This window comes from Juglans regia, chromosome 2 (genome assembly GCF_001411555.2).
Source record: "Juglans regia cultivar Chandler chromosome 2, Walnut 2.0, whole genome shotgun sequence".
In the NCBI taxonomy this organism is placed as follows: domain Eukaryota; kingdom Viridiplantae; phylum Streptophyta; class Magnoliopsida; order Fagales; family Juglandaceae; genus Juglans; species Juglans regia.
In genome coordinates, this window is record NC_049902.1 from 35,651,159 (window position 1) to 35,665,216 (window position 14,058).

At 35.4% G+C, this 14,058-nt stretch overlaps 2 protein-coding genes across 2 annotated transcripts; both read right to left on the reverse strand.

The window, feature by feature from the left end:
* Positions 1-86: 86 nt before the first annotated feature.
* LOC108983610 (protein NDR1-like) lies at positions 87-1,190 on the reverse strand. The gene has a single exon (XM_018955314.2). It carries the CDS (start codon positions 962-964, stop codon positions 347-349), a length of 618 nt encoding a protein of 205 aa, XP_018810859.1. The 5' UTR covers positions 965-1,190; the 3' UTR covers positions 87-346.
* A 2,669-nt stretch (positions 1,191-3,859) lies between these two features.
* LOC108983621 (xyloglucan endotransglucosylase/hydrolase protein 22-like) lies at positions 3,860-5,040 on the reverse strand. The gene is made up of 3 exons (XM_018955326.2): positions 4,687-5,040; positions 4,406-4,599; positions 3,860-4,310 (listed from the first exon to the last, which is right to left on the reverse strand). The coding sequence occupies exons 1-3, from the start codon at positions 4,984-4,986 to the stop codon at positions 3,911-3,913; spliced, it is 894 nt and encodes a 297-aa protein (XP_018810871.1). The 5' UTR covers positions 4,987-5,040; the 3' UTR covers positions 3,860-3,910.
* Positions 5,041-14,058: the final 9,018 nt, after the last annotated feature.

Sequence of the window (14,058 nt, forward strand, 5' to 3'; positions counted from 1 at the left end):
ACAGCTCTTATAATTAGGCAACTATTCTAATAAAAACAATACAAAAAAATAAAAAAACAGTACCAAATATAGTAACAATTTACAAATAAAGGAAAATTCAGCTTAATAGAATAATATCAGCTGCCATTGGAAAGATTGCAAACGAGATCAGCCACAAACAAAACAAAATTTACCAAAATGGCAGAAATTCATTTCAGAGAAATCCACAATATCGGTATACAAATTGACCATTCAACATCGAAACATTCCTAAAATTAACCAACCCCCCACCCCCCCCAAAAAAATAAACAAAAATCAACCACCAAATACCTTGAAATAATCTGAAATTTCAGAAAATTGAGGAAAGTCAGGTCAGAAGGACCAGCAAACTAACCAAAACTCCCACCTGCGCACAATAGCTTCCACGCTCCGGTGCGCCGGACCTGAGCTTGATACCTTTCGGGTTGACTTTAGCGCCCTTGTCATCGACTAAAACACTTCCCCTTCTTATTAGTCTGTGCTTCTTGGTCTTCCACCACAGGATCTTGAACCTCACCGCCGTTGCCAAATCCACCCGGAATTCAGCCGTCCCATTAGGGGCAACTGCCAGGGAAACAAGTGTCATGTTGACCTCCGTATCCCCACTCTTCTTGGCCTTCTTGTGGTGCCCCTGGTAGAACCCAGGAATGGTATAATTCCCTATGAGGTGCGACTGCGACTTGTTGGGACTGTCGTAAAAAGTGAGGCTCACGTTGTCGTAATAAACCCCCTTATCCTTGTTGGTGTTGTCCAGCTGGACCATAAAGATTAGAGTGTTGTTTCTTGGAGTCTTCAAGGTTTTGTTGAGGGCTGGGAGATAAAAGTTTTGGACGGAGCAATTGGGGTCGTTGGTTCGTAGACTTAGCCACATGAAGAGGGATGTGAGGCCCAGAGTGAATATGAAGCTGCAACAGCACCGGCAACACCCACCCGCGGGCTCCGTCATGTTCTTCGCCGGCGACGAAAGTTATCTTCTTTTCGCTGTTTTCCAGTGATGAAACCTTGTACAGTACAGGGGTTTGCTCTCTGAAAGTAGAGATGAAGGAGATCTAGTCGTTGCCTTCTTGTTGCAGGAGATTCCGAGCGTTTGAGAATATGATTGTACCCTCCTAGTGTTTCCCTTCTTTTATAAAGTCGTGGGCTGTCCGAGAAATTACGTACGGTCTGTCCGAGAAATTACGCAGGTGTTTGGACTTTGGATATAGAAATAGTCCTAAATCTATTATTTTATTATTATAATTTTATTAAATTTTTATATAAAATATAATAAATAATTTAATTTTTTCAAATTATAAAAATAATATTAATATATTTTCATCAAATTATTTAAAATTATTACATCTCATTCATTAAATCAGCCTTATTTATCTAAGTTTTTCTGTTCATTTTTATCTTTTCTTCTGGGTGGGGGTGAGGATTTGATATCGTTACACATAAGGCGTTTTGGGTGATGTCTTGGGGCAATGGGATGTAGGGTTGACGTGGACAATGGACTTGATTTGACGCTAGATTTCCTTCTTTCCTCTCTTGGTGACGCTAGATTTAGTATGATAGGATGAACAGGTACAATGGTGGCTTGTGATTTTATCATTGCTCTTTGATGGAGAATATGAGCTTTTTTTATTTAATTAATTAATTAATTTATTTATTTATTTAAGAAGGAATATGAGCTTCCTTGGAGCTGGCCAACGGAAAAGGAGAATGAAGTTACTAGGATGGTCATCAATGGTGGACTTGGAGTTGGGACATTGGGGTCGGTCGATTGCAATTAATTTTCTCAACTAGAAAGGGGTATGAAATTAGTAATTACTTGGATATAATCACAATTGTTTCCCTTTTCTTAGAAAATAACACGTTTTCACTTTTAAATAATAGCCATCCTTATGATTTAATCGTCACATTAAATGTTTATTTAATTTCATTTTAATTGTCAGATTGGATAAACATGTCAATTCATGTTGGTTGTTCTTTATCAAAAGAAAAAATTAAAAAAAAAATACTAAATATATAAATCTCCTGCACTTATTAAAAAAATAATAATTTTTTTTATATGAGTCTTAAATTTATCTATTTTTTTGAAAGAGTATGCATGACATACATATCTTAAAATTATAAATACTATTTTTTTTCAAAAATAGTTTAGGCAATGTTAGATATAAATAACAAAAAGTTAGTCTATAAACAGTGTCTAAATGTGGACTGCCCATACAAACTCATACAGTTATGTTTAAAAAAAATTAAAATTACAATTATTTTAAATTTTTTTTTTTCATTTTTTCATCATTCATCAATAAGACCTACAGTTCCATTGCAAATAGAATCTCTTATAACAAAATATAAAATGAGTAATGATATACATATAACATATTTTATAATATATTATACAATAATGTTATAAAATAAAAATATTTTTATAAAATTATATTATTTTTATAAAATCATATTATTTTTATAAGATATTTTATAAAAATATTCTTAATTTAAAATATAGTTATCGAAAGTATTATAAAAAATATTACGTGTAAATTATTTAAAAAAATTTAATTGTAAGCAATTCTGTATACTAATATGTGTATTCATTTAATATGATTGATTAAAAAGTAAATTTTATTAAAAATAATATTAATTTAAATTTAAAATATAAATATAATAATATTAATATATAGATTGATACGCAAATATATTTATACTTAGTAAATCTCAAATCATTTTACGTATAAGATATCCATTCACAAAAAGTGAATCGGGAAATGGTACGCGGACCACGCGGTAGCTGCATTTGCGAAACGGACATGGAAAACAGGAGAGCTTGGTCAATACGCGGTCGTGGCATTTCTGGGTAACTTGTTATTTTAACATAGAATAACAAGTTGGGTAATAAAAAGTGTTAAAAAATATTGAGAATGTTTATGAATTATAGTAAAAAAATAATAAAAAAATAATAAAAAAATATTAAATAGTAGTAAAAAGTAGATAAAAAATAATTAATAATAAAAAAATAAATAAAAAATAATAATAAAATAAAGAATAATAGTGAGAGCAAATATTAGATTTTTAAACTTCTTAACACTTTACATTTCCTATTATTTTTAATTTTTATTATTTTTTATCAAATATTTATTATATAAATAATAAATAATAATTAAAAAAATAAACTAAAAAAAATTTTAAAAATAATATTAAAAATTTTAAAAATTTTAGAATGTAAAATATGGTGGAGAGCAAAACTCTATTTTATATTAGCTTAAAAAAATAATATTAGCTTATTCAAAACCATTAATAAAATGAGAAATAATAGTTATAATTGTGAATGTATAAATGTTATGGGATTTATATTAAAAAAAAATATTTTAATAATAAATTTTATTTTTTTTAAATTGATTGTACAATATTTTTATATTTTATAATTATATGTAATATTATTTTAAAAATATATATATGTTTATTTAAAAAAACAAAGTCAGTTCTGGGTCAACGTGAACGCGGATGTGAATCTGATTGGAGAAGACACGACAAGCCTCAACTGACAACAGTTATGAATCGTGTGTAGATTCACATGTCGCTTGTCAGTAGTTTACCTGAAGGCTGAAGCTAATGTGCGGGCTTGGTATGAATGCGTGCGTACTCTCAATACATCCGAAATGGGCTTTTGCCTACTGAAGTCTGAAGATAGTAGCTTGTTGGGCTTGCCCATTTCATGGGCCACTTTGGAAGAAATATAAAGGACGAAAAGGTCTTCATACGTCACACTTCGAAACCCATGTTGCCGTTTACAGTGTTGATAAAAGCAGCAGGAGTGAAAGAATTAAATGGATCCAAGAGTTACATGAATGAATCAACATTTTAAAACAAAAGAATATGGATATGTCATATTTATATGGATAATTGATCTCTAGGAGGTGCGGCATTCAGGAGGTATGCCCTGGGGAAACCTCTTTAAATCGGTACAGTAATTATATATCATGTAGTTCTTCTGCACCCATTTCAACCTCTCTTGATTTGCAGTGTCCAGCTCTTGTGAAAGCCAGGAAGAAGTTTTGGTGGAGGAGGATTTGCTTGAACCGCAAGAAGATGCCCCAGAAGACCATATGCAAGCATCAGCTTTGAATTTTCTGTAGGAAGCAGTAAAGGGAGCTTGGCTCCAGTCTGTCTTGACAAGTCCACCTCTTGTAGCCCAGTCATCAGCATTCCAGAGACTAGAGTATATCCTCATCGGCTGGCTTTTTGGAAATGGAACACCAATCGATTCTGAGTTCTTGAACTCTCTAATGGGAGTTCCATCTACAGAGAATCTGAAGTACCAGGGGAAAAACGTACGTAAGTCAATTAATATTGGAAGAAGATGCTTAATTGGAGATCAGATGGCCAGCCGAGAACGAGAACTTACATAATGCGCTGGGAATTCCAGAGGATGGAATAGGTGTGAAAATCTGCAGTTGGGTCAAACCAGAGATAGAACTGTTGCTCTCTGTTGCCTTTGCCTTGGCTAAAGACATTAGTATGAAGGATGTAAGGATCGCCACTGAGGTTCCCCAAGAACTCAAAGTCTATCTCATCCCACGTTGATCCTTTGGAAGATAACTGTACGTGAACACAGACATTTAGCAATATGAACATAAATTAAACTCGAAATGGTTGTTACGGACAGAAGGAGAACTAATTACGTACATAGTAGGCTGTTACGGTGCCGGCAGAGTTTCCGGGGACGAGCTTGAGCTGCATGTCTATCTTTCCGAAGAGATATTCATTCTTGGACTGGAATCCTGAGCCAGAGGCTTTATCAAGGGACAGAGTAAGAAGCTCCCCGCTGTTGAGTATCTTAGCACGGCCATCTCCCCAAGTGAGGTCAAATTCACGATTGAAATTACCAGCCGTGAGAGCCATCAAAGAGCTGATCAAAATTAGAACAAGCGCCAGAAGCATTAGTGGAGAACATGATGAAAAAGCGGAAGAACTCATGGATGCCATGGTAATGGGTGGTAACAAGTTGGGGTTTTTAGTATTGGAGTGAGCTTTAGAGGTCGAGATGGATGTGCTTGGGAACTTGGTTTGGTATTTATACAAAAAAGAACAGGTGAAGTAGGAGCCAGAAATCAAAAGCGGAGGAAGTGCATGGGAAGGTCCAGTCAACTAAGCTGTCAACAGTTGTTGGATTTTGGGGAAAAAAAAGTTGTAAAAATTAGCTGTCAGGATGGCACAAACCAAATCAAACCAATCAACACACGCCCATATTTACTATCTCTCCCACTACGCGGCTTACATCACTTTGGAGAAGAACCCAAAAAAGTGAAAAATATTGATGCAGATGCTGCTGAGTCCCGTCACCAACCCAGCACCAGCCACCTGCTATTTCTTTTATTGGACTCCAGCTAGAGCTAGCTCAACCTTATTTTTTTTTGGTAAAAGTACCTGTACCATTTGATGCTTTCTCCATACCCACCTTCCACACCACTTGGGAGTCGGGACTTCAAAGAAAAAAAAAAATCCCAGAAAAGGTTGAAATTTCACACTTTTAACGGTGCGGTCATTGGTGTAACCTTTTGTCATCACCGACAAGGCGGCATCCTCGCGCACCGCCATTCAGGGCCACAATGGTCGGCTGTTCTTTATTATTTTTTTGACGCGCCACTGGTCTCCTTCACGTAAGCACTCACTCTCTGGTGCTCTCTTTACACAGTCCCTTCGCGCGTCCTCGTAGTTTTTTGGTTTTTGTAGAGTTTATTTTTATTGGCTGTAATTCTTTGATAACAAGTTCATTGGAAAGTCTGGTAATCCACGGTATTCTCTGCCAAATGTGAGCATTTATCAATAAAATTTAGAGTTCCGTCCTTCTTTCACCATTAAAAAATAAAAACAATACACATGGACCGGCATGCTTCGAGGGGTCTATCCATCCGTTACCTTCCTTTAAAAAAGTTACTCGGATACTCTATTAAATTCTTTACAATTGTATTAGTATAGTTCGGTCATTTTAATAAAGAGTTTAATTTATTATTAAAAAATTAATTATTTTATATAAATTTCGTAATTATTATTTTTAAATAATTATATAATACTTACACACTCATAATTATAACTATAATTTTTTCTCGATCTTTGCAAATTAGAGGGATACTTATCCCTACATATTAGTAAATTACTAAAAGAAAATACTATAGGCCGTCTCGGTAAAGATTCTATGAGATTCGGCAAATTTTGTTTTTAATTAATAATTAAAGTTTTTTAATGATATTGTAATTTTCTTTTTTAAATGTTGAAGGGGATTTTTTTTTTATTCTTATTTAAATAAGCCCGTAAGTATATTCTTCTATTAAAATGATTTGATAATTTGTTCAGAATCAATTCAATTAAACTCGATAGCAGATTTGTTAAATAAATGATATTTTTGTTAACACTAATTATAAAGAGTGAATTAGATTGTCGATCATTTTAACCAAATCAAGCAAAATCTTAAATGAGTTTTATCAAAGTCAAAAGGGACAAAACTTTTGGCTTTTCGTGGGTTTTGGACATAGTGCTCGATCCTATAAGTTAAAATTAATCATAAGAAAATCTCCATCCAAACAAAACATAAGTTCCCCCCTATGGGAGTGGCCAACTTGGCAATATGTTCAAAGTACACATGTTTACTATGATTTGTTTGTGGATATATATATATATATATATATATATATAAGCTGTCGTTTTAATACGCACATCTCTTTTAATCTAAAAAGTTAAAAGGGTAGTGCTATTATGCAGCCTAGGTTGGATTGATCATTGGGTGTGTCTCTAATGTAAATTGTATTTTTTTTTTAATTTTTTTTTCAATAATTTTTAAACATCTTTAATCATTAATAGTGACTTCGATCTTTATTCATTAAGTAAAAAAAATTAAAAAATAAATAAAATGCATAAACAATCAAATTGAAGAGATAAATTCAGGCAGCATAATATCATTTTCCAAAGTTAAAAAGATATGTTATTATGCTCTCATCTTATTCCTTTAACGTAAATGTTGATGTGATTTCCTCCATTGGCATCAACTCTTATTTAGTAAAATAATAAATTCAAATGATAGTCAATAATAAAGATAAATGAGATAAATGAGAAATATAAAATTCTTTTATAACACTATTTAATGAAATATATTTATAAAAAAAATTAATTCAAATAAGGTATACAAATTAATTTTATCGCTATCTCAAATCTCTACTGAAATAGAAAAATTCTATGAGGACTAGGAAGCTTGAATTATACACCTAGCTAGAGTTGGCCCAAATGACATCGATGTAGCTCATAGTGGACTTAGCTGTATGCTGTGCTTACCAAATTTCAGCTCAAGGGGCAGCCTCATGAGCGGCGCCCAGCCCTTCAAACTAACCATTAAAAGATGTAAAGTTATGTAATTTATGCTGCGTCCGGGGCCAGCCCTTCAAAATTCACCATTAAAAGATGGAAAGATTTATCAAACAATTTAATTTTTTTAAATTTAAAAAATATACGTATTCTAATAATATTTTATTTATATAATATATTTATTTAATTTTTTTTTTCTCTAATTTTCCAAAAGAGTAATGATATATATGTATAACCATTTTTACAATCTTTTATATAATCATTGTTAAAATAAGGGTATTTATGTAAAGTGATGTCATTTTTATAATTTATTTTACTAAAATGCACAACATTTAAAATATAGTTGTATAAAGGATTGTTAAAAAGTTTTATGTCTATCAGTTTCCTTTTCAAAATCTCATAAAATATCTTAATTCAAACAATTTCACTATTATTTATAAATATTTTTTTTATTATTTATAAATTATCTCATCTCATTTTAACATCTAAACGAGGTCTCATCAATCGTACGGAGAAAATAATAACATTTCAGAAAATAAAAACAAAAACAATCATCCTTGCAAGCCAAACTTTTGATACGGTAGAATTTATAAGCCTCTAAGACAATCCAGTACGTACCGTGCCATATCAAACCTAATAGAAAGAGAATATTTGAGGAACAACTTCCTTGCTTTTCATTAACAATGTGTGAGGTATTTATATACGTAAAAAAAGTATCAAAACCGTTACATAATAGTAGAGAAAAACTTGTCTACAGTTCTTTCAATTCTTCTAGAACTTTACTATTTTCTAATTTTATTGTATCTAGCTTAATACGTCATATTGAGTCCAAGGGGGTATCTAACACATTGAGACTCGACCTAAAATGAAAGAATTTGTTTGAAACTAAAGGTTTAGTAAATACATCAGTAATCTGATCATTGGAGCTGATAAATTTGACAATAAGACTTTTAGTAGCAACACGGTCTTGAATGAAGTGAAAATCAACCTCTATATGTTTAGTTCTGGAATGATACACAAGGTTTGCAGCCAGATATGTAGGTCTAATATTATCACACCATAAAATTGGAGCTGTAGACAAGTGAATACCAAGTTCTGAAAGTAATGTTTGAACCCAAATAACTTCGGCAGAAGAGGCAACAAGAGCTTTGTATTCAGGCTCTGTGCTGGAACGCGCTACAATCTTACGCTTTTTGGAACTCTAAGAAACAAGATTTTTACCGAGGAAAATACTATACCCTACTGTGGAATGCCTATCGTCTGGGCATCCAGGCTAATCGGCATCTGAATATGCTTGAAATTGAAGAGAAGACTTTGAGGAGAGAAGCAGACCAAAATTGATGGTATTTTTGAGGTACCGAAGAATTCTCTTAACAACTATCCAGTGAGGCTGTTTAGGTTTGTGTATAAACTGGCATATCTTATTCACGACAAAAAAAATATCAGGCCGTGTAAGGGACATGTATTGTAACCCTTCCACAATGCTACGATAGTGATGAATGTCATCAAAATCAGGGGAATAAAAAAGAGACAGTTTCACAAATGCTGCCATAGGTGAGGTGATTGGCTTAGAGTTAAGCATGTTACTTCTAAGCAAGAGGTCCTTAATATACTTTCGTTGAGAAAGTAACAATCCAGATGGCAAATAATCAACTTCAAGGCCCAATAAGTAAGATAATTTGCCAAGATCCTTAACTAGGAAAGCAAATCCCAAATTAGCAACAAGTTTTTTCAATAGCAGAGGACACAGGAGATGTAATTACAATATCATCTACGTAGACAAGCAGATAGATGTGAACATCACCTTGGTGAAGAATGAAGAGTGACAGGTCATCTCTAGAAGTAGTGAACCCATAGCCAATGAGCCACAAACTAAGTTGGGCGAACCATGCCCTTGGTGCTTGCTTGAGTCCGTAAATTACTTTGTGCAATTTACAAACATATGAGGGATGAACAAGATCAACGAAGCCATGGGGCTACTACATATAAACAGTATCAGTGAGGGAGCCATGTAGAAAAACATTTTGGATGTCTACCTACCTCAAATTCCAACCATGAGAAATGACAGGAGCAATTATCAAGCGAATAATGGGCATCTTGACTACTGGATTGAAGGTATCTTTATAATCAATTCCTGGTTGTTGATGGTAGCCCTTAGCTACCAGGCGGGCCTTTCATCTTTCAATGGACCCATAAGTTCTTAGCTTGGTCTTGTAGACCCAACGACAACCAAGAAGATTTGCTGAGGGATCGGGGGGAACAAGACTCCAGGTAGAGTTATTCTTCAAGGCATCAAACTCTTGAGACATGGACAGCCTCCAATCGGGCCATTTTGAGGCAACTACAAAACTCAAAGGAGAGTTAGGAACAGTAATATTAGCCGTGAAATAGCTTCGCGAAGGATAAGGGACAGTTCCGTCCGTTGGAATACAGGGTCGAGATGAATTGGATTGAGAGCGAGTTATGATGGGAGAACGAGGAGGAATTAATGGAGGACGAGGAGGAATAGAAGTACGTGAAGAGCTGGAATTAGGGTTAGGCGAAGAATAATGTGTAGAAGTGGAAGAGGAATTAAGAGAATGTTGAGGAGAAGAATTAGGGTTAGAGGTATGAGAGTGTGAAGAGTTTGTGGGTGAAGGGAAAGGCCTGGACCTAGGATAAAGGAAGGATGAAGAGGGAGATGGGCCACATGAGTGGAAGACATGGATGGGTTGGTAGGTGGAGTGAGCTTGGGCTATTGTGTGCGAAACGGGAAGGAGTCTTCCGCAAAAATAACATCCCAAAAGACATATAAACGTTGGGTTTTAAGGTCCAGACACCTATATCCTTTATGGGTTGGGGTATAGCCCAAAAACAGACATGAGATAGATCTATAGGCCATTTTGTGAGTGTTGTATGGTCTTAAATTGGACCAACACTCACAACCAAAAACTTTTAAGGAAGAGTAGTCTGGGCTTCGATTATGGACTAAAAAGTATGGTAACTTATGTTGAAGAATTGGGCTTGGCAGTAGATTAATTAGATATACAGTAGTTTCAAAGGCTTCGGCTCAGAAGGAAAATGGGAGAGACGCATGGGCTAAGAGGGCTAGTCCAGTTTCAACGATATGACGGCATTTGTGTTTAATGAGTCCGTTTTGTTGATGCGTATGGGGACACGAAAAATGATGAGTGATCCTGAGTTTTTGGCTAAGTGGAGTGAGAGCCTTGAACTCCCCTCCACCATTGATTTGTAGCGTAATTAGCTTAGAATTGAATAGATGTTTAATGTATGGTAAGAAATTGGTGAAAATATTTAGAACATTCGATTTAAGTTTAATAGGAAACATCCAGGTAAAATGAGTATAAGCATAAATAAGAGACATATAGTATTTAAAACCATTGCGAGAAATATAAGGAGATAGACCCCACAAGTCTGCTACAAGTAATTGAAGAGGCTTTGTGTATTGGGCCTAATTGAGCCGAAAAGGAAGTTGATGAAGCTTGGCGAGCAGACAGGTAGGGCATGTAAAGGTATGTTCACTAGGAAAAAATTTCAAACGGTTGGAGTACAGGACTTGGGACACAATTTTGAGTGATGAATGACCGAGTCGGTGATGCCAGTTAGCTAGGGAGGTTCGTTCTCCAACTTGAGCAGAGGGATGATGGATCGAGGAAGATGGAGACAATGTTGGAGGAATGACATAAAGGCCGTTATGGCTGGGACCGGTGATGAGGATCTTCTGAGTGGACTTGTCCTTCACAAAGAAGGTGTCATGAAATTCAAAGAAACATTGATTGTCAGTACAAAATTTACACACAGAGATAAGATTTTTGGTTATAGAGGGAACATGAAGTAAATTTTGAAGATGAAAAACGGAAGAATGAGTTAAAAAGGAGAAGTCACCAAAGTGTTGAATGGGCAGAGTTGTACCATCACCAACACGAATTTGGTCATTGCCAGTATACTGTTCCGACGATACAATGAGATTGCTCAGGTCATTTGTGATGTGATGTGTTGCTGTGAGTTCGGGTACTAAGCTTCGTTAGAGAAGGAATTTGGAGCTGTGAAATTTGCCGAGAACGATAGTGGTGCATCAAGCTAATAAAAGTAGTCGAAACGGAACCTGCACTGAAGAGTAACATGGCCTTACTTGTTGCAAACTTGACAGGTGGGTTGAGTATGATTCTGGAAAGGATTGTAGGAACGTCCACCACCACGATTATTTCCAGATCTGCCACCATGATCGTTTCTCCCTTGTCTACCACCATGGTTTGGGCCTCGACCTCGACCTCTACCATTAGTAGAGGAGAAATTAGTAGATGGTTCAGTGTTTGACTGGCTGATCTTGTGATGGACCCTGTTTTCATGGACTAACAGAATTTGATACAACTCATGCGAGGTCAAAGAGTCAGCTCAAGTTGTCATAGAAGTCACAAGTGGATCATAAGAAGAATTTAAGCCAGTAAGCAAGTAGGAGACAAACTCTTTATCAGGAAGAGGACTCCCTGTGGCTGCAAGTGTATCAGCTAGTGTACATACCTTCCCAAAATATTCGGTGCTATTTTGGTTTCCTTGTGATATATAAGTAAGTTGGACATGACTAACAATAGAGTCAGAAATGGAGGAGAATAAGATGCTGAGAACTAGCTGATCGGTACGTTTCCATGTTGTGTATTCTGGGTTGATGGTGTTCGGTTTATCTTGAAGAAATTCAATGGGAGTTTGGCGTGAGCCATCTAGGAGATAAAAGAGATCTTGGCTTCTGAGATAGGTGCTGATTTGCACCTTCCAGAGAGGGTAATTTTCAATTGTAAGTTTTGTAGTTATAATATGTGAGAAGGATGAAATTATGGATGTGGCTGGGAGAGAAGGTGGGGGAGGAGGATGGGAAGGTTCAGCCATGGATCAGAGAGACAGCTAGCCATGCTGCTTTGATACCATAATAGAAAGAGAATATTTGAGGAACAACTTCCTTGCTTTTCATTAACAATGTGTGAGGTATTTATATACGTAAAAAAGGTATCAAAACCATTATATAACAGTAGGGAAAAACTTGTCTACAATTCTTACAATTTTTCTAGAACTTTCTATTTTCTAATTTTATTGTATCTAGCTTAATAAGACCGTCTTGCTATTACTAATTATTCAAAACAAGAATTCAGAATCTAGCTAATTCGATTAACTTTAAAACATTAAAAATAACGAAAATTAAAGAAAACGAAGACTATCAAATTGACAAAAATCCCAACAGCCACACAACAACAATGCGTAGGAGTACTCATCGAGCTCAAGCCTCGATAGCATCTTGGTTGACTATAGCACCTTGTTCATTGACCACCACATTTGCCCTTCACACCAGCTTCTTTCTCTTGCTCTTGAAATGCAACCTGATCTTGAACCTGATCACCGTCTCCATTTCTACTCGAAAAACCATGTATCCTTTTGGGGAGTAAAACGCTTGAGAAACCAGCGTCGTATTGACTTCGACAGCTCCTCTCTTCGTAGCCTTTTTGTTATAACCCTGGTAGAATCGAGGAATGGTATAGTTCCCTATGACGTGAGATCGTGTGCTAATTGGGTTGTCATAAAAAGTGAGGTTCATGTTGCTATAGTAAATCCCCCAGTAATCATTGTTATTGCTCAGCTTGAGCTTAAAGAAAAGGGTGTTGTTTGTTGTAGTAGAAGTGTCTAAGCTGGTTTTGTTGAGGGCTGAGAGATATAAGGATTGGATGCTAGATTTGGGGTTGTCAACGCTTACAAATACCCATATTGCGAGACAAGTGTAGAATATAAAGGTTATCGAGTCGAAAAAACACTGGCAACAGGCCTGGACGCACTAGGCGGTAGTAAGCTCCTCATCATTAGGCGCCCTCCTCATGTTTTTTTGGTTCCTCCTTTTCCATGGCCGATGAGATGTGGGGATAGATATTGGTGATGAAAACGGTGTCTGTAATCTCAAATATAAAGCATGAAATACGAACATACATCGATCCTCTTATATCTTATAAAAAAAATGAGGTTCTTCGTTTATTGTTCTATCTTAAATCTATATAATCCTTTCGTACCTAATAGCAGCAATATTGCCTGAGCAGCCGCACGCTCGAATTATAATTATTTATTGCTATAAAAATTAATGTGTATGATTTTAAGCTTTGCTCAAATCCTGATTGATTCTTTAACAATATCTTGATCATGTAACACTTGTGATCATGCCAGCTTACCTTCACCATATGAAAGACAATTCCTAATCCCTTTAATAAATTAACATCTTATTATGAAAAATAAATATTTTATTTCTAAACCACATTTTCTTAGATATCCAACATACTATATCTCAATGTCAAGGTGTTTCGCATGATCGGTGATTTTAAAAATGTTAGAAATACTAGATCATAATACGTAGCGGAAGCGATATTACCTCGTTGGTAAATCGTAGATCTAGTGTGGTTGTTCTATAGATTCTCCGTTGTTGTCGTTGTTCATCCGAAATCTCCCATATCAATAGTGGAGTATGCTCCGTGGTAATATATCAGAGCAACACCCACATATACTACAACCTAGATGTCAGGACTAGAGAGAACTAATTGAGAGAGAGAGATTGTTGATCCAAGTGTCTCATCCAAAGAGGGGAGGGGTTATGTAAATAGTCCCTCTAGCATAACCCCCTGGCTAGCCATTAAGGACCAGTTATCAAGCCTCATGAAGTGGATGATTACCATT

Excerpts from the sequence above, each read along its gene's own strand:
- LOC108983610 (XM_018955314.2), bottom strand. The coding sequence starts at position 964 with ATGACGGAGCCCGCGGGTGGGTGTTGCCGGTGCTGTTGCAGCTTCATA.
- LOC108983621 (XM_018955326.2), bottom strand. The coding sequence starts at position 4,986 with ATGGCATCCATGAGTTCTTCCGCTTTTTCATCATGTTCTCCACTAATG. Across the intron at positions 4,600-4,686 it reads GCACCGTAACAGCCTACTAT|TTATCTTCCAAAGGATCAAC; the intron begins GTACGTAATTAG and ends GTTCACGTACAG. Across the intron at positions 4,311-4,405 it reads TGGAATTCCCAGCGCATTAT|ATTCTCTGTAGATGGAACTC; the intron begins GTAAGTTCTCGT and ends CTGGTACTTCAG.